At 45.1% G+C, this 23,916-nt stretch overlaps 2 protein-coding genes across 5 annotated transcripts in view; one reads left to right on the forward strand and one right to left on the reverse strand.

Annotated features, from left to right (window-relative positions):
- Window positions 1-23,916, forward strand: part of AQP8 (aquaporin 8) — a 79,119-nt gene that overhangs the window by 26,250 nt on the left and 28,953 nt on the right. Inside the window, exon 1 of one of the 4 annotated variants that reach the window (XM_085629460.1) lies at window positions 4,228-7,246. The exons of 2 other annotated variants lie outside the window; for them this stretch is intronic. The gene's annotated coding sequence lies outside the window, so the exon portion shown is untranslated. Of the gene's footprint in view, window positions 1-4,227; window positions 7,247-10,128; window positions 10,245-23,916 lie in introns of those variants that run through there. One more of the 4 variants, XM_085629463.1, reaches the window with a different exon arrangement.
- LOC146796755 (uncharacterized) lies at window positions 14,059-23,056 on the reverse strand. The gene is made up of 3 exons (XM_085629456.1): window positions 22,751-23,056; window positions 22,485-22,584; window positions 14,059-22,210 (listed from the first exon to the last, which is right to left on the reverse strand). The coding sequence occupies exon 3, from the start codon at window positions 20,734-20,736 to the stop codon at window positions 16,810-16,812; it is 3,927 nt and encodes a 1,308-aa protein (XP_085485582.1). The 5' UTR covers window positions 20,737-22,210; window positions 22,485-22,584; window positions 22,751-23,056; the 3' UTR covers window positions 14,059-16,809.

Here is a 23,916-nt window from a genome sequence, read left to right on the forward strand (position 1 = left end):
ACAAATGATTAGTAATTACGAATTAATATTTTTATTATCGACAAACAGACAAACCAGAGCTTAAAAACCCAATAGATTTTCAACAGAAAAACTCTGCTCCAGCAGGTGCACAGTTGGAGAAAAGTGTTATTGTCTCCAAAGATTCCAACTTTATATGTGAGCTGTACAATACCACACACATACAAAGTGGGAGATATTTAAAGCTATACCTTAGTCTAGAAATCTGTACTGGACGGGCATCCTTCACATACAAAACCTATGCGAGTCTCACGCACACACACACACTTTTGCACTATGATGCAAATGTGTGTGAGGCGCCAGGTGGCCAGGAAAGTCTCCAATGCTGGGGAACAGAGCTTAGCAGATATGGGGCTGTCACGCCCCCTCCCATTCAAACAACTGTGGTGGTCGCACTGCCTGAAACAAACAGTAAAGCGGCCCCGAAGTGCTATGAAGCACCGCGCGGCAGATCCAATGAGCTACCTGGAGCTGCTGGTTTGTGTCATGTTACTGCTGTGTAATTCACACTGAGGATGTCCTGTCTCTCGGCGACAGGCCCGCGGGGCAGCCTTGTGCACTGCTTCGACCCTAGTGTTACAGCAGCGGTGCCCAGGGCGTGTTCCTGCCGCACGGACGGCTCATTCTGCCTCTGGCATACAGGCGTAGCCGCCTCCAGGGTGGCACTGCCATGCTGCTGAGTTTACACGACCTGAGACATTTATGGGACACTCCTGCCACAAGCATAGCTGTGCAACTAGAGGGACAGCTCTGCTGTCTGACGAATGGAGCTTGAATTATGGTGCTTCTGAATAAACCGGTAACATCTTTGTAGCCTGAGAGATAGTACGGGCGGCATGCAAAATGTGTGTAACTTGAGGAATAGTTCTGCTGTTCAAGGGATGAACAAGCAGGCTCTGTACAGGAACAAGAGGGGGCGCTCTTGTGGGTAGGAATAGGCCTGTAACTTGAGGGATAGACACCCTGTTTAAGAAATACCATCTGTGTAACTTGAGGGATAGTTGTGCTGCTCAAGGAACAAGCCTGCTAGCTCTGCAGTACTGTACAACAAGACGTGGAGCTCGGGGATGCACGCTTGAGCCTGTAACATCTGTGTAACTGGACGGGTGGCACTGGTGTTAAAATAATGAGCCTGTAAGTTCTTTGTAACTGTGGGGATAGCCCTGCTGAGCTGGGGACGTCCGTACAATAACCTGTGTGATACAACTATTGTGTAAGGTGCGCAACTGGAGACACAACTCTGGTGTGCAAGGCGTGAGCCTATAAGAGCTCTGTGCCGGGAGGGTCAGCTCTGCAGTGTAGATATTTAGCCTATAGATTATGTGGCGCCTGAGAGGCAGCTGTGCTGTCCAAGGAAGAAGCCTGCAAAATCTGTATAACTGGGGAGAAATCTCTGGCGTGGAAGGAATTATTAGCCTGTAACACGAGGGATAGCTCTGCTGTCGAGCATGGACGTGGAAGAGGCGTTTACCCTGAAGAATAATTTGTCTTCTGTGGAAAAATATAACGATGTGGGATCAATTTGAGTGATCCAGCCCACAGTCTGGAGGGTCTTTGTAACGTGAGGGATAGCACTGCTGTACAAGCTTTCAACCTGTAAAGTCTGTACAACAACTGGGCTAATGTTCGTCCTGTTTGAACATGTAAACCTATATATTATAGGTTATGTAAATGTCGAAGATAATTGGGTGATCATTAAGGAAACCCCAGGTGATTCGATGATCACTCATTCACCATAAATGAGAATATACGTACCATGCCTCATACATCTACTGTGCTGGTGCCCCCCCCCTCCACCCCCACCCCCATCTCAATGACGCATCGCGCTGAGTACACCTTGCTTGGGACATCTCTGCTCGAAAGGTAAAGCAGAGCCTGGCTAATGTATAGTCCATGGGGGCCTAGTATGAGGGTCTGACAGCGACTCACTCTAACCTGTAAGGACTGAGCCTGTAAAAGCTGTGTAATGTGCGGCACAACAATCCCGTCAAAGGCCTGGACTGAGACTATCTGTGTGATTTGAGAGATAGCTCTGCTGTCCTAGGACTGAGCCTGTAAAACTTGTGTAATCTGCTGTCCATCACTCCTGTCACAGGCCTGGACTGAGATTATCTGTGTGACCTTGAGATGGCTCTTCTGTCCAAGGACTGACCCTGTAAAACCTCTTTAATGTGCGCCCAGCACTCCTGTCACAGGCCGAACCGGGGATATCTGTGTAACTTGAGAGATGGATCTGCTGTCCAAGGACTGAACCTGTAAAACCTTTGTAAAGTGTGACCCATCACTCCTGTCACAGGCCTGGGCTGAGAATATCTGTGTGATTTAAGAGATAGCTCTGCTGTCCAAGGGCTGAGCCTGTAAAACCTCTTCAATGTGCGCCCAGCACTCCTGTCACAGGCCGAACCGGGAATATCCGTGTAACTTGAGAGATGGCTCTGCTGTCCAAGGACTGAGCCTGTAAAACCTGTGTAAGGTGTGACCCAGCACACCTATCACAGGCCTGGGCTGAGAATATCTGTGTAATTTAAGAGATGGTTCTATGGTTGAAGAACTGAGATTATATCTGTGCAACCTGAGGGATAATTTTTCAGTCTGTATCCAGAGCCTGTAAGGGCTACACAAATGGAGTGGTAGCTCTGCTGTCCATGGTAAGAGCTTGTTTGCTCTCTCTTACCCGAGAGGTAGCCCTTTTAAGGCCTCAACCTTTAAAATATGGCTAATTTTAAAGAGTATTCCTGTAAAATCTGTATGTCCTGGGGGATAACTCTGTAGTTTCAGGCCAGAGCCTCTAAGGTCTGTGTAACCTCTTCAGTTTAGGGGTAGAACTTGTAAGGGCGGTGTATCCTGGGGCTGCTGTCTTGTATGAACATATACCACCTCTGCCATCTGAGAGATAGCCCTGCTCTCTTAGCTTCGCGCCTTCCTCTGCCTTTAAGGTTCACGGGTTCCACATTTTAGCCATGCCATCTCCTCATTCGAAAAATATCCGCATTTTTGATTCAATAAATGTGCTTCTCTAGTGCAAGGCGCCTGGCACCTCGCCCACAGCCCTCGCAGGACTGAGGTGTGAAACACAGACTATTACAAGAGCTTTAAACTCTCGCACAAAGAACAATCCAGACATTAAAAAGCAGTAAACATTTCTCAGAGAAATTGCATCACTTGGACCAGGCTTGGAATGTAAGAATCATACTTTAGCGGCATCAATCGGAGTAGCGTGTTACTCGCCATAAAGCGCTTCAACACCTCGTCACGGGTAGTCAGCACTATCTAAATAGCATTACAATCAACTCTGGGTTGGCGCCACCAGAACACCCCTAACCGTGGCAGCGCCCTCGTTTCCTGTGCAGGCGTCTCCCTCCAATGAATGGTTTCACAGGAATTGAAAACAGGCTGATTCCTCCAGGCCGCATCCGGGTTTTTCTAGCTCGGGCATGTGGCCAGCTACTGTGGCAGACACGCCTCTCTCATAGGGGTGTGCGAAATTCGCACTATTTGCTTGCGTGTAATCGCGCAAAAGGCCCGCGAAAGTACGCGTAACTACGCGCGCTGTCAACCTTGCGGTTTTTTTTTGCTATCTATTAGAGCGAAATGCATCTTCACGTCCTCTTTAGATGCAAGGATGCATTTTGCTCTGAAAATAGTTGCAAAAAATAAAAGCACTGCGAACAGCAGCTGCTCGTGCTCTGCCATTTGCATTTTTCTTGTGCTTTGTTGGTAAATATTTAGCTTGAAGGGCTCATTTCTTGGTAAACCTTTACTGTACATCGCGCATAATTACGCCATGTACAATAAGAGCGTAGTTTCGGGAATTTCATATAACAAGAGTAATGTGAAATTACCGAAAGTATGCTAATTACGCCGGCCCAACACAAATGATGCCTGGGACTAATATTCTCCATGTCTCCTCCTACGTACTTTAGAATGAGATTTTGCTTCACTCCTGCTGGCAGGATGTTGCAGCATTCACTGTATCTCCTGTGAGCAGGGAAAGGATGAACATTCTGTCCATGGAAGGATTGGTGTTGGCACCTGCCCAGTAGGGCCATTTTTTTCAGCCCAAGGCAGTAAAATAACATTTGGAAACCAGCAAAAGGTCAAAAGTGCCTCCTTGCAACATGAAGCTAAAACAGTAAACACAAAAATAAATCATTTCAATGTAGTTACAAAACATTCTGAAAAGAGTATTAACGCAAATTAATTTAAAAGATTTTACACAAATATTTATTTAAATTTGAAAGATATGGCACAGCTGATTGATGACTGGTGTGATTCAAGGGTCTGTATGTGCCTATTAGATCCGCGTGACATGAGGGATAAACTTTCTCTCTGAAACTGTAAGATGTGGGTGAACTGAGAGATCCTTTTTTCTATCTATATATATGATCTGGGTGACCTGAGGGATAAGTACCCATTACATTTATGTGACTCACAGGATAATTCTTTTATCTAAACCTATGGGATCTGCATGTTCTGAGCACAGCTCAGCTGCCTGAACCTGTTATATTTATGCGACTCACAGGATAACTATTCAATCCGTACCCATAGGATCTGTATCTTCTGAGGGATAGCTCTGCTGCCTGAACCTGTTATATTTATGCGACTCACAGGATAACTATTCAATCCGTACCCATAGGATCTGTATCTTCTGAGGCACAGCTCTGCTGTCTGAACCTGTTATATTTATGTGACTCACAGGATTACTTTTGTATCTAAACCTATAGGATTTGTGTGTTCTGAGAGAAAGCTCTGCTGTCTGAACCTGTTCTATTTATGTGACTCTCAGGATAACTCTTCTATCTGAACCTATAGAATCTGCGTGAGATTTGCTACATTTTGGTAACCTAGTCAGTAAGTAGCATATTTACAAAGAAGGGGTGCAACACAGTGCAGCAAGCCAAGGTGCTGCTCTGTGTTGCTTCACCTGAAGGGAGCTGAACTGCACCATCTCTGCATAGAATGGCACAGATCTGCTCTCTCCATGGGAGGGGGCACTTTGGGCTGCCGAGCGCCATACTGCAAGGGTGTCTGCATTATGTTCAGGATAGTTTTTGTGCAGGAAGGAGTGCCTTCCTGCATAACAACTATCCTTTTAGGCTTATTCCTCTTTGTACGCGTGGTACATGCAGCACGCATGCAAAGGGGATGTTGGGAGGAGAAATAAATATTTTTCGTTTCATTACGCAGCCTCTGGCAGTTGCACAATTTTGGCGCAAACCCATGTCTTCAAAGCTTTGTGTAAATATAGGTTTGCATCAAAATCTATGGGTGGATTTATGGGAATGCCCATGTAGCAACCATGGAAAGCGCACTTGACGCAAAGTACCGCAAGCAGCTCAATGCGCTGCATTACTTTTTCTTACAAAGCTATGCAAGTCGACATTTGCGTGGCTTGGTATATACTAAAAAAATAATTTTGCATCGGGCTATATCAAAAACGTTACACAACCCTGATGGTAATTCTTTGTAAATCTGTGTCTGAATATATTTAAGTTCCTGATCCAAAATTGAACAAGTTAAAACCTCTTAGTGAAAACAGGACGACAGGAAAAAACTGACATAGACATAGCAGACCCGAATCAGGGCCCCAGACCCAACTACCAAGCCAGGAATGTATTTATTTGGGGTGCCACACCCCAAATACTCCTGTGAAGCTATGGCACTGACCTGAGGATCTGGTAAATTTCACCTTGGAATCTGGGGGTAAAACTCCAGAGGACAGTGACAAATTACCGGGGGAGTCATACCGGAATTAGCGATTTCCCTGGTGATTCTTCACTTCTTAGGGGTTCTTCAAGGTTCCACCTGTAATCCTTGTTATCTCTGCCTCTCTGGATTTACAGGAACCCCGGGAACCTGAACTATTCACGGAGATGGGGAGATTAATGACTCACAACGCGTGAGCCCCTAAAGAGGTCCTGTTTACTGTGAAGTGCATCTTGCGTAGATCTTGTTAGCGTTAAATAAGGACACATGCAACATTAATTATTCAAACAGTAATGATTTTCATGTGAAAGTGGGAGACTTTGCAACCTTGACAACTTTGCACACAAGCCCGTAGTTAGAGTTTGTAAGGTTCTGGAATACCTGTAGCAAAAGGGAACAAAATCACAGGTTATCCAAAATTTAGAGCATGGTCTAACTTTAAATCAGTTTCGAAGAGGTGTAAACGCTCGCCCAGTCACGTGATGTCCGGGCTCTCAAAGTCTTTCCTGGCACCTGGAACTCTTTGTCAACCATTCAGAAAGGTTTCAAACTTCTGTTCTCTGGTGCTGCTGAATTCCGCCCTGTCATATGCTCTTTCAGTGAACATTAGATTCTGACAATAGTTTTATTGGCGATTTTAGAATGAATATATATATGTGAATCTTGCCAGCAGGCGTGCATATCCCTGGCAGCACAATCGTGTGCATGCATGCATCTTTTACTAAGTAAAAAAAATCTATAAAAGAATAAAGAGTCATGCTGGTAAAAAATCTACAAAGAATTTAGGGAGGAATGCTGCAATAGATGCCAGCAGTGCCTGTGCCAGAACAGTTCCAGCCCTGAGCGAGGCAGCAGTCGTTGCAGGTGAGATGTGACCTCTAACTCACTGCAGGAATGCATCCCTGCCCCTCCTCCTGGCTCAAATCAGGCGAAGTCGCTCAACCCTCGGACTCCCTGATAAGGTTCTTCCACTCGCGTGTGATTGGAGGGTTCCTGCCGCCTGTCACAGTTGATGATGAGTTTTTTTTTGGACTTGTTCCAGTCATAACACCTGAAAAGCGCCCTGTGCTCACTGTCCTGCTTCACTCTGCTCCTGACGGGTGGAGTGGTTGAGTATTCAGAAGCGCCGTCCAGAGGTAAGGTAGAGAGCCCACCTCAGGTGCGTTGAGCGTTGGCCATCGTCAACTTCAATTGGGGGCAAGGTCCGCTCTGGGACCCCAGAAACAACCACTCTAGCAGCGACCAGTCCTGCACCGACCACTCCTGCAGCGACCACTCCAGCAGTGACCACTCCAGCACCGACCACTCCTGCACCGACCAACCCAGCAGTAACTTCTGCAACAACACCCACTGCCAAACCAGCCCTACCAGCAGTGCCACCGGTGCAGCACCCACCTTGCAGCGACCGCTCCAGCGACATCCACCCAAGCAGCAAGCACGCCTGGCAGCGACCGACCCACAGTGACCGTCCAGACACTGACCACCTGGCCAGCTCCCTAAGAACGGAAAGAGAGTGGAAAGGGTGAGTCTCACTAAAATAAGGATCACTGAAAAGATATTGTTGGGGGGGCGGGGGTGATCTGTTCTTTATGGCCCATAGGTGAAGTCAATGGAAACTTCGTGGGATAAAGGTGTTATCGTGGCTCACTTGTACTTGTGTATCAGGTGTCTTCATGCTGGTCCCATAAATACTTAGCATTAATATGGTGCCTTTTTACACTCTCTCTCAAAATATGACTTTCCTTGCTGCCCTCGTATTACACCCTCATGAGTAGTACAGATTGTCTTTTTCCCTCGCAGCCAAATAACTAGATGAGAAAAGGGTTGCACTTACATGTCTTCTGGATACTACAGCTGCATATGTGCAGAGTTTATGTGTCAGTGGTTGTATGGGGTGTGGATTCTGACATAATACCTTCCAACCCCAGATGGAGACAAGAAGCAATGTGTTATCCCTCAGACCCTGTGCTTCTCCTTCACCCCAAAATCATATATGCGATGTAGCACATCTGTTGTTAGTTATCTTATTTGTTCTTTTATGCCCTATACTTCTTTCTCTGTGTTGTTGCACACTTCCTAAAGCCCTCCCTTCAAGTATCCTTATAACACGTAGAAAAGAGAATTCTGAAGAGATTCACTTGTACTGCCTTAAAAAAGAATTTAAGTGAGGTGCAGCGCATCTTGAAATACAAGGCAAACCTTGCTGCAGCATCACAATGCTAAGCCCTCGACATGTTTCGGCCACTTTGCACTTCTGCAGGAGGAGCAAACATTGTGAAACCCAAACTTTCTGAAAAATATCACTATGTCTTCTACAATAACAAGGCTGGTGTTACTAGTACTAGTACCAATAACACTAGTGGTTGTGCTACTCCAAGAATTACCACCACTACTGTAGCTACAGTATTGCTACACATAGTAGCCTTACTGGTGAGAAAGGTTATGCCCACCTTCCTATAATACCTGTGTTCATTGTTTTCATGATTGTCTTTCTGACCTCACAGTACTCTAAATAGGCATCAAAAATCACCAATGTTTTCAGTTTGGTGCCACCCTGCACCCAGGATGTGCAAAGTAGGAATTCTGGTCAGAGGTAGAAATCAAAAATTGGGGAGATCAGAACATTGTGAAAAGCGGGCAAGTCTGGGTAATCTAAGACAGGGTTGGGCAAAGCTGTGGGTTAGGTTATATGTATGTGTGTATGTTGGAGGGGGAGACCCTTTATTAAAAAAATGCAAATGAAGAAGAAAGCATCTCGCCACAGCTGTCGACAACCATAAACACTGTTTTACATTTTCCCTGGCTGTGATGAGTAAACACAACTGTTTCGCACTAAAATGTCGGGAAGAATAAAGGATCAACAAACCTCGAGTTTTATGAAGTTGCAAGGAAACCAGTATTAAAGTGACCTTGAGATGAAGCGTCACAACCATGTTCACTGCCACGCTGTACCTGGGGTGAAATATTGCCAGGGAGTAAATATTGAAAAGGCGTCAAAATCTGTGGGCCACAGTAGCCGCCATTAGGGACCTACGGGAAACTTCCTTTGCGTCATAGAAACTTGGCACCCGGTAGAACGTGGGAGATGTGAGCGTGGAAGGCAGCGCTCTCCAAAGTCGTTCCTGGAGGGCCGGATCCATGCCATATTTTTATCATATCTACGTTCAGATAAATTTAGTAAATTTAGTTTCCTTAAAATCTGGCATGGATCCGGCCCTCCAGGAACGACTTTGGAGAACCCTGGTCTAAGGCATCGCTCTCCCGGGTGGTCTTATCAAGCCACTGTGGGTGACCACAGATGGAGGACTGGGGGATGGGTGGCTGTATGATGGATGGTCGGGTGGACAAGAACTGGGTGGATGAGTGAAAGGTTGTTTAGAGTAATGGAAAGATGTACGGACACATCAACGGATTTAGAGGGGAATGAAGGGACCGGTATGGATGGCTGAATGGACTGGTGAATAGATTGAAGAATATACTGGCGTAGCTCCTCTCGGAGGCTGATGCGCCTTAAGGCTCTTTCTGGCTTTCAGCATTGGCAGCAAGGAGGCTTTGAGCTCAGTTTTGGTGTCTTCCAATAGGATCGACGCGTGGTTGTCTCGTCTCAGCCCAGCTGTGGTAACAAGCAGCTGTGCCTGCAGGGACCGGAACATTTCAATATGCATGGCCCTCCCCTAAAGGGAATGGGACATGTTAGGAAAAAACACACATATTCCTATGTGCTACATGTTTAGACTCAGTTCTCGCCAGGAAGAAGGATGTTGGTTTGTGCATAGCACCCACCTTATCTGCATCGTCTCCTGGGCATATCTGTCAGATTTGGTGCCCACGACAATAACTTCTCCATGTATTGCCTGGGGTGAATGTGAAGGGAATCCCTGGAGAAGACATGGCGCAATCCTGCGGTTTAGTGTTTACATCATTGATTATGTGACTCGGAAATCCGTATTATAATAATCTGGCTTCCTCGCTCTGTCAGGCTGTGTGATCTGGGGAAGTCCCTTTATCGCCCTGTGCTTCGGTTCCTCCCCTTTCAACAAACTGAGAGTTCTTCAAAGCGGTGAAACCCTAGAAGCTGCTAACGTTCTGGACATTACAGGTGCCACCATGGGCTCAAACCTGGAACGAACAGACCTGGGAGGTACTCAATCCCGCCTCAGAAGAGTGCGCCCTGTGATCTTCGGCACAGGAACACAGGGGGGACCGCCGCCTCTGCTTCTCTGCCGTCTATCAAGGGCCCAATGAACCCTCCCGGGTGCTGAATACTTACGGCAAATGACTGCAGAGAGGTCCGGATTGCCACAGCCAGCGTATCCCCCCTCAAAGCGCCGAGCCCATATCCCGTGCCTGCTGACAGCTGCTCGGTTCCCGGCTCGATAACACGGGGGCGCCTCGCCAAGTGTGGCACGGGCGAGCCCAGCGCGGCTTGTGCAATGATGCCCAGCGGTGTCGAAATCCGGCCCGACTTCAAAGGGAGCGACCATGACCGCGGCGGACTGTACACGATACGGTATCACTAGGTGCGGGGGAGGGGGTTGTATGCGAGATTGGGAGTAAACTATACGAAGAGGGAGAGGGAATGAGGAGGCGAGGGCGCGAGCTCGATGATCCACGGCGGACACCCAAGATTAGACACTCACAGAAAGTGCAGCTGTCCAAGATCACACGGCCGTCTCCTGGGCAGTCTCCAGCTCCAAGGACTTGCTCGTTGTTAAGACTGGCTAGTTTCAAAAGTTGGTTAAACTGTGTAAATTCTGCGGTCTGGCTAGTATAACTGGCCTCTGCCCCCTGAGAGTTTCAGTTGAATAATTCGTATGATTTCAGAGAATTTCTTTGCGCTCTGGGCCACTGTTGCAGGGTTAATCTATTCGAACAGGATTTCCATCAATCACACACCCCAGCGGGGTTTAAAGAGCAGTGTTCGCTTGTATTATCAGATTATGCCAATGATATTAATGTGGCTCCCGTGGACAGATGGGCCAGGCTCGCGCTGCTGTGGCGAGACTGCTCTGTGAACTAATAACCCTGAATGGGAGGTAGCTCGGGGGTTGAGCGCCTGCTGAAGAGATGTGAGTGCAATCTGCATATTAAGGGTATGGCCCCCCAACAGCCCCATCGCTGCCTTTCATCCTACCGAGGTTAGTTAAATGGACACTAGACCTTTCTTTCGCAAGTGCGACCATATAAGCGCTATGTCGTTTTTCAGTTCTGGGAGAGAAGGGCTACATTTATCAACATCTCGAAACAGGTGAAAAGTGACCAAAAGTAATGCACATTAGTGCAAAATGTGATTACGGATTTACTTTTAGTGTGCAAACTTTTATGAGTTGGAAAGCAGCCCTAAAGTCATGCAAAGTAGCACGTTGTACTACTTTGCGTCAAGGGGAGTCCATAGTTGTTTACGCAACGCCCTACCTACTGTTATGTTCAAGGGAACACCCCCCCCCCGCTTACGCGAGGGTGGTCCCGTCTGTGACCCGGAAGGGCCTAGGTAAATAAATGGGGGCTGGACCGGATGATCCGGGTCAGTGCACCGAAGCGCAATAGGAAGCGTAGGTGTGTGTTTTCTATCTCCTCCACGATCCCGGAGTGCATGCTGCCCGCCTACCTCCCGCTGTCCTTTTCAGTCCTATACGGAACGTAACACCTACTAGCATTTGTAGACAGGGCCTTGCACCGACAATGCACAACAATGCACCCCTCCCTGCGGCAGGTACAACGTTGGAGAAAAGTGTTATTGTCTCCAAAGATTACAACTTTATATGTGAGCTGTACAATACCACACATATACAAAGTGGGATATATTTAAAGCTATACCTTAGTGTAGAAATCTGTACTGGACGGGCATCCGTCACATAGAAAACCAATGCGAGTCTCACGCACACACGCACACTTTTGCACTATGATGCAAATGTGTGTGAGGCGCGAGGCGGCCAGGAAAGGCTCCGTTGCTGAGGAACAGAGCTTAGTAGATATGGTGCTGTCACGCCCCCTCCCATTCAAACAACTGTGGTGGTCGCACTGCCTGAAAAAAAGTACATTTGCCCAGAAGTGCTATGAAGCACAGCGCAGCAGATCTCTGAGCTATCTGGAGCTGCTAGTTTATTTAATGTTACTGCTATGTCATTCACACTGAGGATTCCCTGTCTCTCGCAGCCCTGTGCACTGCTTCCCTCCGACCCTTATCTTACAGCAGCGCCGCCTCATTCCACCTCTGGCAAACACGTGCAGCCGCCTCCAGGGTGGCACTGCCATGCTGCGGAGTATACGACCTGAGAGAATTGTGGCAGAACCCCGCGGCACGCATAGCTGTGAAACTAGAGCGAGAGCTCTGCTGTCTGACGAGCGGGGCTTCAATTATTTATCACATAAGAAAGTCCTGATACTTTTGAATGAGCCGGAAACATCTTTGTAACTTGAGAGATAGTAGGGGCGGCATGCAAAATGTGTGTAACTTGAGGGATAGTTCCGCTGCCCAAGGAATGAGCCCGTGAGCTCTGTACAGGAACACGAGGGAGTGCTCTTGTGGGTAGTACTAGGCCTGTAACATCTCTGTAACGTGAGAGATAGTAGGGGCGGCATGCAAAATGTGCGTAACTTGAGGGATAGTTATGCTGTTCAAGGGATGAGCAAGCAGGCTCTGTACAGGAACAAGAGGGGGCGCTCTTGTGGGTAGGAATAGGCCTGTAACTTGAGGGACAGACACCCTGTTTAAGAAATACCATCTGTGTAACTTGAGGGATAGTTGTGCTGCTCAAGGAACACGCCTGCTAGCTCTGTATTGCAACAAGATGTGGAGCTCGGGGATGCAGGCTTGAGCCTGTAACATCTGTCTTTATAGTAGTGAGTCAAATCCCCTCTCTCTTGTAATGAACCATATTCAGGCTTTTGGTAAAAACAGAAGGTTCTTTTTATTCGTGATTTGAATGAACATGAAAAATCAAATGAACATGAACAGCCAACACGTGTTTCGCCCCCTAGGCTCAGTTGAGGCCGGGGCTTTCTCAAGGCTGTACGGGGACAAGGGAAAGAAAGGACAAAAAGAAATTAATCGTAGAGGAAGAAATTAAGTGAACTGTGAGAGGTTAGTGTGACCACTCCCTGTGAGTAGAAGTTGTATTTAGAAAAAAGAAAGTAAAGCGTGATTTCGAACAAAACCCGTGTCTCTAGATAAGTCTAGATATGTCAAGTCGCTAAGAAATTATAGTGAACAAGTTATTTTAATTATTATACATTAATTACATCAGTATTAGGACTTAGTAGTGCTTAACATGTGTCAAAGGTAGTTCAGTTCTTAACCGAGGTCACTTATAGAGACACTAAGCAACCTATGCTAGGAGAGAAATGCTGCGCTGGAAAGAATTAGTTGAAGTTGGTAAAGTAAAGAGTCCAATAACCAGGAGCTGTGGTTTGAGGCAAAAGATTGCGAGCAGGTTTTACCTGGGGATGTGCTTTCAAATTTCTTTCGATATTAAACATCTCAAACAGGTCATATTATCTTCATTATCTCATCATTCTTTTCACAGGTTACTTGTAAAATACAGGTATACCAGCCTCTGCGTGAAACAATATGAGTAGTATAGGTTGTATACTACTCGTCACCATGTATTTCCGCTAATTGGATGTGACAGGTGGCCACGCCCCTTTGACCACGCCCCTTTGGTCCGTGTGTCTATATTGGACGCGTTCCAAGTCTGCTTTTAATCGGGGTTTTAATCGGTCCTTATAACGTATTGATAAGATTATAGCATTTTATTGTTTTATAGGTCGTTATTTTGTGAATCATGGCTTATAAAATGATACGGCGATGAAATAAAAAAAAAAAAATAAAAAAAAAAAGCGTATAAAACGATAAGTTAGGATTTGTGAATCATGGCTTATAAAATGATACGGCGATGAAATAAAAAAAAAAAATAAAAAAAAAAAGCGTATAAAACGATAAGTTAGGATTTGTGAATCAAGGCTTATAAAATGATACGGCGATGAAATCATAAAGCGTATAAAACGATAAGTTAGGAATTGTGAATCAAGGCTTATAAAATGATACGGCGATGAAATCATAAAGCGTGTAAAACAACCAGGCATGCCCGGGCATGTCTTGCTTTAGGCATGTTTATGGGGGACTCAGTACGTATAAATCGACCAGGCATGCCCGGGCATGTCTTGCTTTAGGCGTGTTTATGGGGGCTCAGTAATCGGATATATGGGGTGCAGCTACGAATTAAAATGATATTTTATACATTTCCCATCATCACATTATTGAAAAGAATAATAACGCGTTTTAGAACAAATTGCTTTTATTAAATGTAAAATGAAAGCTCGGAGAAGTTTTATTTTGGGTCAATATTTACAATTTAATTGAAACCATTTTTTACATAACAGAAAATCACATTTTATGTAATTACAGTTTCATTATATGGAATTACATATACTGACAGCATTTAGTGACAATAGAAAAAAAAAAAGAAAATCAAGCTTATAGTTGAATAATGAGGTAGAGGTAGTTATCAAATATAATATGCACCATTGCATATAAATCACAGTATCAACAGCACACATAAAATCTGCGGAAGTTACATTAAAAAAGGAATCACAGCATATTTTTGGTACCCGGTAATAATCACAGATAGCTATAAAACATTTGTAAAGTATAGAAAACACATAGTCAAGCTTATAGTTGAATAGTGAGGTAGCGGTAGTTCTCAAATACATTATAAACCAAGACATATGAATCACAGTATCAACAGCAGACATCAAATATGCGGAAGTTACATAAATTTTTTAAAAGAGGAATCACAGCTTATCGTTGTTAACTTATAATAATCACGGATAGCGATAATACATATATAAATATAGAATTCACATATTTAAGCTTATAGTTGAATAATGAGGTAGCCGTAGTTAGCAAATACATTATGCACCTTGGCATATAAATCACAGTATCAACACTGAAAACAAAATGATGTACATAAAAATCAAGAAACCATAGCGTATTAACATCAACCAGTAATACGCAGTATGGCCACCGGGCATAAAATTATACAAAAACTATATGTTGTGATACAGATGAGGTATTTACATAAAAAAATATTTAGTTACCCAGTAAAAAGCATAGGTCTCTATTATAAGTCACGGGTGCTAAACAGACAACCATGGCAATCTCGCGAAGTGTTTTCTTTTTTTTGGCGGGAGTGCTTGGCCGTGTGTTGTTACGGGTTCGTGAGCATTGTCAGCGGTATCACGGAGGGCAAGCGTCGGTGCTCTTCGAGGGGTCAGTGAAAATGGTGATGCGGGGGGAGAAGGGATAACAAATGGTGCAACGGCGTTGTTCTTTAAATCTTCTAAGTGGATACGATGACCACCATTTCCTAGCACCGATGTCGGAATGTTCAGTTCTGCTAGGCTCTGCATGAAGGCATCCCAACCGACAGGCGCTTTATTATTTGCAAAAGAGTGTGTTTGGGTGGCGCCTCTGATCAAATCATGCAGGTTTGAACCACGTATAACATTACCTTTATAAAGAAGTTCCCCCTTATCATTCCAGAAAGCGATGTCTTTATTTTGATGAATTTTATTAAGAAGTAATTCTGCTTTCTTTTTGTGCCGGGGGTTAACGTTGTCAAGGATTTCATTAACTAGATTAAAGGCGTGTGATTCTGGCTCTCTGACCGGTGAAACGGGTGGCTCTTGACTTTCAGGCATGAATAAAGTCAGGCCCTCTTTTTCCATTTTACCATGATGGACAAAGTTCAGATACTTTTGAAGGATAGCGGTATAAAGCTTAGCTTTCTCGTGCACCGGTAAATCACTACGATGAAGAATTTCGCGCATCTCAGCGTCCAACAGATCCGTGGCTGATTTTCTAATGTCGGTATCGGCGCTTGGGGGACTCCGCATTCTGTCTAGCTGATGTTTAGGAACGAGATACATTTTTTCAATGTGAGCCATCACCGGCGGCGCAGCAGGCCCGAGAGAAGCGGGATAGCAATGCCTAGCAGCGATCCTATGAAGCCCCCAGACTGCTTGACAAGACTTTTTTTTGTTTTAATAGAGATCCTCTTATTGCTCAGTTTTTTAACAAGATTACTTTTCTTTTTAAGCACTCGGATCTGTTGAGGACTCAAAGGGACATTGCCCTTCAAGGTATTTAGGGCTATCTCCGATATCGCTGCTACTAAATCGTCAGACGCGGAGCATAGAAGAGCTTTCCTTTGTTGTGGGGATGATGAAACCAACAGTCTTAAAAGAGCTAGATTGCGCGCTATCCGGCTGGACATGGTCATGAGTGTGTTGGAGCTCTAAACTGGAGCGCTGCTTTTTATTTATCTTCTTTTTATAGCCGGGTAGGACTTTTTTAGAGTATAAGCAACAGGAAGATCCGGTGGGAAAAGCCCGGTCCTTAATCTGTAATCCTCCGGCGTGCCGGCGTTTAAATCTACAAAAAGATACCCATAGGGGCTCTGAGTGGCGTCCTCAAAGGCTTCTAGAAAGAAACTAGAGCGACCCGGGTACATCTGTCTGGCTAGAGTCGTTATTTGAAGCTTGTCTCGGGGGTTCTTGAAAAGCACCATGTACTTGGTGTTCAGAGCGATGGTTCGTGAGCTCTTACCTTGGCAGAAGACGTTTTGCACAATGTATAAAATGCTAAGATTACGATGGTGAACATACTGAGTAAAAGCTTTTTCAATTTCACCGCTGTCACAAGCAGAGGCCATTAGATCATCTACAATTAACATATTAACACTAGAGGGTGGAAATAAAATGTCATCATTTAAGGCGGCGGGGAGCCCCTCGACAAATTTGAGGTGTGGAAGCTTTAGCGCGAGTTCTTGATAGAGCCGCTGCCAACAGGAATAGGCCCACACTACGTTGGTGGGTGGCTGGGTCAGCATTTGATGCGCATTTTCCAAAAGTTTTTTTACAAAGTAACTTTTACCAGAATTGGAAGGACCTGCGAGGATGCATGAGAACGGATGTTGCAATCTAATATCCATACTTTAAACAACCTCTAATAAACTATACACACCAAAAGCGGAAAGTCCTTTTTCTCGCTAGCCCCGTGTTTACACAGAGGCTGCATAACTCTTAAAAGCCGTAGGGCAGGGTTTTATAGTCCTCTTTAAGAACGCGCTTATCATATACAACCCTCAACGTTTTGCGAAGCGGGCGTGTCTCAATATCCCAACGTTTTTTAATTCTCACAATGCAGGGGTGCTGCACTACTAAGCTTTCATCTTCTGGAACACATTCACCTCTTTCGGCGTGCTTGGCATATTGAGTGACCAGCTCTTTTAAGTTTTGAAAATTTACTTTTTCGCGGTTCTGAACATTGAGGGTGATCCCCTTCACCTTCAAGCAGATTTTACCGCCTGATAAGCGGTAACCGTAGGTTTTGGGGCCGGCTGAAACAAACTCTGTGATGTGTTCATCGGGAGGTGTTTCGCTAGTGAGTTCCCCCAGATAGTCACCCACCGGAGGGTTAACATCGCCCTTTTTGCTCACAAAAATCACAGAGTCTGTGTCGTGGTAAAGACAGCGGTCTTGAAGCAACTCCAGGAGCTTGTACAACTCCAATCTAGCATAAGCGGTGGTGAAACTGGCAATAAATATGTTAGCGTTGCATGAAGGCGGGTAATGTTCTTTGGTATACCGCCAACACACACAAGCGGTATCATCATCTATGAACTCGCAAGATGACACCTCGCAGTAGGAAGTAAAAAAGTACTGATCAAATTCATCCGGCTCTGTCACTAGAGTAGTTTCTGAGCGGTCTTCTCTCTGCCCCAGTTTTCCCCATAGAGAGTTGAGAAACAGTTTAGCAATCTGTCTTTTAGTGGGGTTCACATGGATTTTATTAGAGCGCAATCGAATACCCTCTTTCTGAAAATATTCCCTCCGGTACTTCTGTTTCTCGGCATTATCACTACACCACTGGGGGTAACCCGAAGCTTCTTGCTTGTCTCTAAGGTGCAAGTTGATGTAGTCGGTAAACAGATCACTAGAAACATTTTCAAAATGCCATATCTCATAAATGCGATCTATCACATAGCCTTTTTTCAGAGCTACATTCACTTCTACGGTGCACCAGGTGCCGGTCAGAGCACGTTCGTCATCAGAGTGATCACACCGGAAGGTCTGTCTGGCTTCTGTGCAGGAGCGGCACAGGGTAAATAATAGTTTTCCCTCGAATCTGTAAGGAAGCACCGGGAAAAAAAGTCCTCTAGGCGGACGAATTCTACATCTGATTAGACCGAAATACATTTGAGGGGCTCCAAAATCTTTATAAAGGATCTTAGGATGTCCCACAGGGTAGACTTTTGTCTTGTTAACAAAGGGGTATAAGCTGGTAAAATCATAGTAAAAAATCTTTTCATCACCAGAGGCCTTTCGATAAAGAGTAACGGCGTTGGTTCGTCCTCCGTAGAGAGAATCACGCGGTTTCAAGGGCTCGGGTAAGTCACGATCCTTGCTAAAAGTCTGCAGATCTAGATTACATGTTAACTGCTCACGCCACGCGTGTTCCCAAATACTTCTGACGTTGAAGCCGCGTCTTTTTAAAAACTCCTGTTTAATAGTTGTGCGGTTAAGCAACTGACCATATGTACAACCGGTCATCTTATTAAAATCGTTTCCGGCGTAACAAATTGGACAGCCGTGAAAAAAGCAACCATTAAATTCAAAGGCAGTAGGGACCCCGTCAATATTGGCATAACCATCTAAAAAATAGGACCCAATTTTAAGCTCCCCGCCCCTCAAAGCGTGACGGATGGTGATTTTTTCACTGTATTCCAAATACATCAACCATTGAATAGCGGGTGTTGAGAATCTCTTTTGCTGTCTGTGATAATTATCACGAGGTAGCAACGCTAATGTGTAAGGTTTTAAAAAACAAAATCTGAACATCGCCAAGCAGACTGAAGCTAAAGTGATGTACTGAAAGGGGTCGATGAAGTCAACATAGGCATACTCATTGGCCTGACCCGGGTTCACCAAGATTTGCTTGCTAGACATGGCAATGACGCCTTCTCTAAAGCGGATACACGCCTCTCTTAAAATGTTCACATCTTGTTGGCAGTAATGAGACAGCTCCTTCTGGAAATCAAACTCCCGATCTTTGTTCGATTCATACCAGGACACAAATTCTGTTTTCTCAGAGGGTGACATATAGTTTACACCGTAAAATTCTGCTGAGGGCATAGCACCAACGTATTTTTGGTTCTGCAAAGTGTTAAAGTAATGCGGGAAATACCCTTTAGACTCTTGGAAACCCATTGCCTGTGGAAGTTTACTGAGTTTCATGGGCAAAAAGTTTATAGAGTCTATAAACCTGATATTGAGTACTTTGGTTGTAACGCACATGAGCTTTCCTCCCTGAGTGATCAGTGACATTGCCACCTTTTCAAGCACTAGAGCTTTCACTACAAAATAACAGTCATATCCTTTAGAGAAATGTGCGAGAAAACTATAGTTTTGAAATCGGGGTGTAATGAATGTGTTGATAAAATCATTGACGCATGTAGGACCTGAAAACTCCCAAGTAGGCTCACCATTAATATGTCTGGCAAAAATATAATTTGGCTCGTGAATGATATTTTCCTGACGGCACTCCATATCGTAGAATATATAATCATTTGTTTTGGTCGGCGGTTTGAGTCTGCTCATAAAGCAGAGATGTGAATCAAATGAAAACACCCGGGCTTTACAGACACCGCATTCAAGGCCTTCGCATTCATGACTTTCGGGGCCGTAGAGACCGCACGAATCACACAACTTTTTGCTGAGACAGCTCACCTCCCCCGCCACGGCTAAAGCACGATGACGCTCTAAACACTCCGAAGAACGACAAAACAGTCGACACCGCGGACACCTTTGGAGATCGTTGGCAATGTCATGGCAATCGTTCGTAACGCACGCTTTGCAGAAGTCTGCGCACGAGTGATTGTATTTGTGGGTATAGGCCGAATGGCAATATTCGCAGTAATACCTAGCGCCGAGGAATTTTTTTATATCTTTCACACCGTAAAAATGGCTTTCATGTAAAAGAACAAACAGAATTTTAGATTTGTTGGCGGTACCGCTGGTGAAATAACGCCAGCCGCCTTCGTGATATAATACTTTAATCGTCACACCCAAGTAATTTTCAAATGCTTCTATGTCTTGCAAAGAGACGTCCGTATCTGGGGGGATGTTTAGGGCATCGTGCATTAACTGTGCCTGCTCTGTCAACGTTCTATCCGTAGATTGACCGTGAGCCAATAACCCTGCCAAACACCCCGCCAGGCACAAATTTCCAGCTGTGTTGTTCAAATCAATCAACCATCGACGTTTCTTTTGAATGATCTTAGTAAACAATACAGAATTTAGAGCCCGTCTGGCACCGCCGCCCCTACTTTTTATCACAGTCACAACAAGTGTTAAACTTTGTGACCCCAGAATCTCTGCATTGCTATTCATCATGTCAACAATTTTGTTTAAGAAATCTGAGGCATCTAGGTCGTGATGCGGTAGCCTGCGAGTGTAAAAAGAGTTAGCCAGACCACCGCCGCTCAGGCGAATTTGTACATAATCGTTGGGGCCTATGTCTGGGGCCATTTGGTCCAGCAGCAGTTGGATAGAGTTAATAACCGCTTCTAGGGCCAGTCTAATAGAATCTATGAGATGAAGATTGACAAAACGAAATTCTTCATAAAATTCTATAGCTCTAAATTTTTTGATAACTCTTTGATATTGTCGCACGCTTTCTAAAAACACCGGCGCAGGGTTGTTACTGATGCTAGAATTATCGCAAGCGACGGCTGTTCTCTGAGGTGTTTGCTCTAACTGCGTGGGGCTCGGTGGTAAATACCCATTGTTGCTTTGAATATTACGGCGTATATTTCTCAAATGGTTTTTGGCTCTTTTTAGGTTTTTGGCTAACCGATTTCTGACTACTTTAGCGGCTAACCATTTCTCTTTACGTTTGGCGACTGTAGTTTCAGACCTTCTCGGCGACCTATGCTCTTTGGGGGTCATTATCAGTTTCCCGAGTCGAGACTCAAGGAATCAAGGTTGGCTTGGGCATCTGCTAAAATAGATGCGAGCGAAGTCTGAGTATTTTGGATCACGTCCTCTACTGCTAGTTTGACATCTGTTATGCCGCCGATATGTCCGGAAGCTTCCTGTACACGTAGAACATTAAAAACGGATGAACTGACGGGTGCAGAGTTCAAGCCTAATCCTTCTAGGGTATTTATTAGGGGAAAAATGGCGTAAATTGCCTGAAGTACAGCCGCGTCGCTGGGGAGTGAAGCTTTAACAGCAGCAGCAGCAGCCCCACTGCGGGGGTCAAGTGGTGTCTTTATCTCAACGTTAAGTGATTTTTTGACACTTAGGACGTCATCTATGGCGCGCGAGGAGACAGAGGTCTCGAGCTGATTTTGAGCAGTTACTAAAGCAGCTGAAAGTGATTTCTCTAAATTTTGCTGTATACGTACGATGCCTGCTTTGATGCGTTCAATGGCTTGTATCTGAGCTACTGTATCACGATTACTTAAAGCAAAAATAATAGCTTCGCAGATAGATGCTGTGTTAAGAGTGCTTCCCCTAAGGTTTGTTATTAAAGGTAAAATATCGTGGAATGCTGATGTTGCTGCGGTAATGTTTAGGGGTGGTGTGGGGTTATGTCTAGGAGCTTGTAGCGCCGCTGCGGACGCCCCGTTTGCTGCAGCACTGTGGGCAATTTCAGTCTTTAAATTATGGTGAATAGCACCTGGTGCGAACCTTACTGGGGGACTGGTGATGGCGGGTCCTCCTCCTATTGTAACATCTGTGTGACACCCCCCTTGTGAGCGTGGGTTCTTGGAGCATTCGCTGTGTACAGCTGGCCCTGCTTTTGATCTGTTTTGTTGAACGGGTACATTCGCGTTTTCCCCCCAACAGTCATCATCGTCAAGCAGCGAAATTATTTCTTGTTCATCGGGGGGAATAATGGCGTTTGCTGGTTGCGCATGCAAGTTCTTTGATGGTTGAGAGTGAGACTTGGGGGTAGGAGTAGGTGGGGGGTGCACTAATACCGGAGTATCGCTGCAAGGGTGCGTTGTGACACCTAGAATCTGTTCTGAATTTCGGCTGGGGAGAACGCAACCAGGGGTAGGCGTGTTTGAATTCGAAACCTGGAAGGTCTGTAGAGTAGCAGAATTGTTATCATTAGCATTCGCTTTCCTATTGCGCTTTTGATCACCCTTTTCTTTACAGCCAGAGTGTCTCTTTCTCAAACCGCCACCATTTACAGACACCGGTGGAAACTCATGCAATGCAGGCCCCCCAACAGTACTCCCCCCAAAACCACCCTGCAATGTTTGTGGTGGCCCTCGCCGCCTCGCTTCTTTACGCTTCTGACCTTTGCTTTTCAGATCGTCAGGCGGCAACCTTGAACTCCTTTGTACAACCGGTTGTTGTGTATTTGATTGCTGCACGTGTTGGATGGAGATTGCATCATCAGTTTTATCTAAGTAAGAGCAAAAAACACAATTTTAATTCAAGCAATGAACAGTCGGAAGAGTCCTCAATAGTCATCAGTGCTACAACTAGACTGAGAGTGGCAGCGCAAGCACACACACACACACACACACACACACACACACACACACACACACACACACACAAGCACACACACACACACACACACACACACACACACACACACACACGCACAAGCACGCGCACATCAGCATGGTCTATGGTAGAACATACTACCAGTAGAAAAGAGAATTAATTCTTACCAGCATGCGCGCTGAAGCCGCAAATTTGACTGGCTGCGATAGGATTAGGGCCTTCAAGCGCAGTGTCGAATAAAAGTGCGTCTGCCGCCTCGGCCACTTCCTGCGAAGACAAAAATGCAAACAGCTGTAACACATTTCCTATATCGGTTTAAATTAAATTACTTGAAAGCACCGCTATACGTATTTACAAGCTCATGCAAACAAAAGTACACACACACACACACACACACACACACACACACACGACCGCAGAAATAGACCCAGACCTTAGTTGTCAAATTAGCTGCTTTTCAAGCCGCAGCTCAACCCCGGCTCGCTGGCCCCAGGCTATATAGTGACATTATTTAAGACCTCGGGCGTTATTAAATCATGATCTGTAAAGCAAGGAGGCGGACTAGTCCTTGACTTAAAAACACGGATCAATGAGCAGATAGTCTTTGAGGTAAGAGCATGTGCAAAATCTAAACACACCGAGAGTCATGTCATATTTCCTATTGCTTAAAATGCCAGCTGCTGTAACAGTACTAAAAGTCTTTTGACGACGACGTGAAAAACTGAATTAGAACCACATGCTAGAGCATTTCAGACGGGGTCCGGCAAAACAAAAAAAAAAAAAACGCAAACACACACACACACACACACACACACTTTTTGTTTTTTTATGCATCTTTCACGGTTCCTGACTAGCAGTTACAGTTAATTCAAAACACCCCGAGTTTCACCTAATTTTATCTATTGCTTAAAACCTTTTGACAGAGGAGCGAAAGACTTAATTAGAACCACATGTTAGAACATTGCCCGGGACTTCGGTCTAATTCGTCTTAGTGTGACAGTCTGAGCCGGAAAAAAAGCTTACATCCCTGATAAAAAAGCATTTAACCTTTGAGAGATGACGCTAATAGAAGCGCAACTTCAAAAAGAGCTAGAGGATTATATAAAAAACATAAAACAATCTTCTTACCAACAATTCTTGGTCCTCAGACATGTTCATAAATGGAAACGGTGCTCAGTCATCAGGTGGTGAAATCTTTCAGGGGCTTCAGCTTTTCAAGCGCCCGATGTGGTGGGAGAATGAAGGTGTCACCAGCGCCGTTGGTTGGAGCGTCGTAGCTTTCCTGAGAGCTCCAGCCTGAATGTTCTTGCAGACCTCACGTTTTTATACCCAAAACCCGACAGTTTCCCGCCACAACTCACAATACCACGTATGTCTTCGTGTGTCGAGAATTAAACGGTATAATCCACTAAGCATTTCAGGTTGAATATAAACAGCTGTGCATTAACGTGGCAGCAAGGTGCTGAAAAAAGTCAGACCGCCACGTAAAGTTAGGCCCCCCTTATTTTATCCATATTTTTTGCAAACCTCGACAGCACACTAGGCACCATATGCGGACAATAGCCTGTCTAAGCATTTCAGGATGAATATAAACAGCGG

This window comes from Triturus cristatus, chromosome 10 (genome assembly GCF_964204655.1).
Source record: "Triturus cristatus chromosome 10, aTriCri1.1, whole genome shotgun sequence".
Lineage (NCBI taxonomy): Eukaryota > Metazoa > Chordata > Amphibia > Caudata > Salamandridae > Triturus > Triturus cristatus.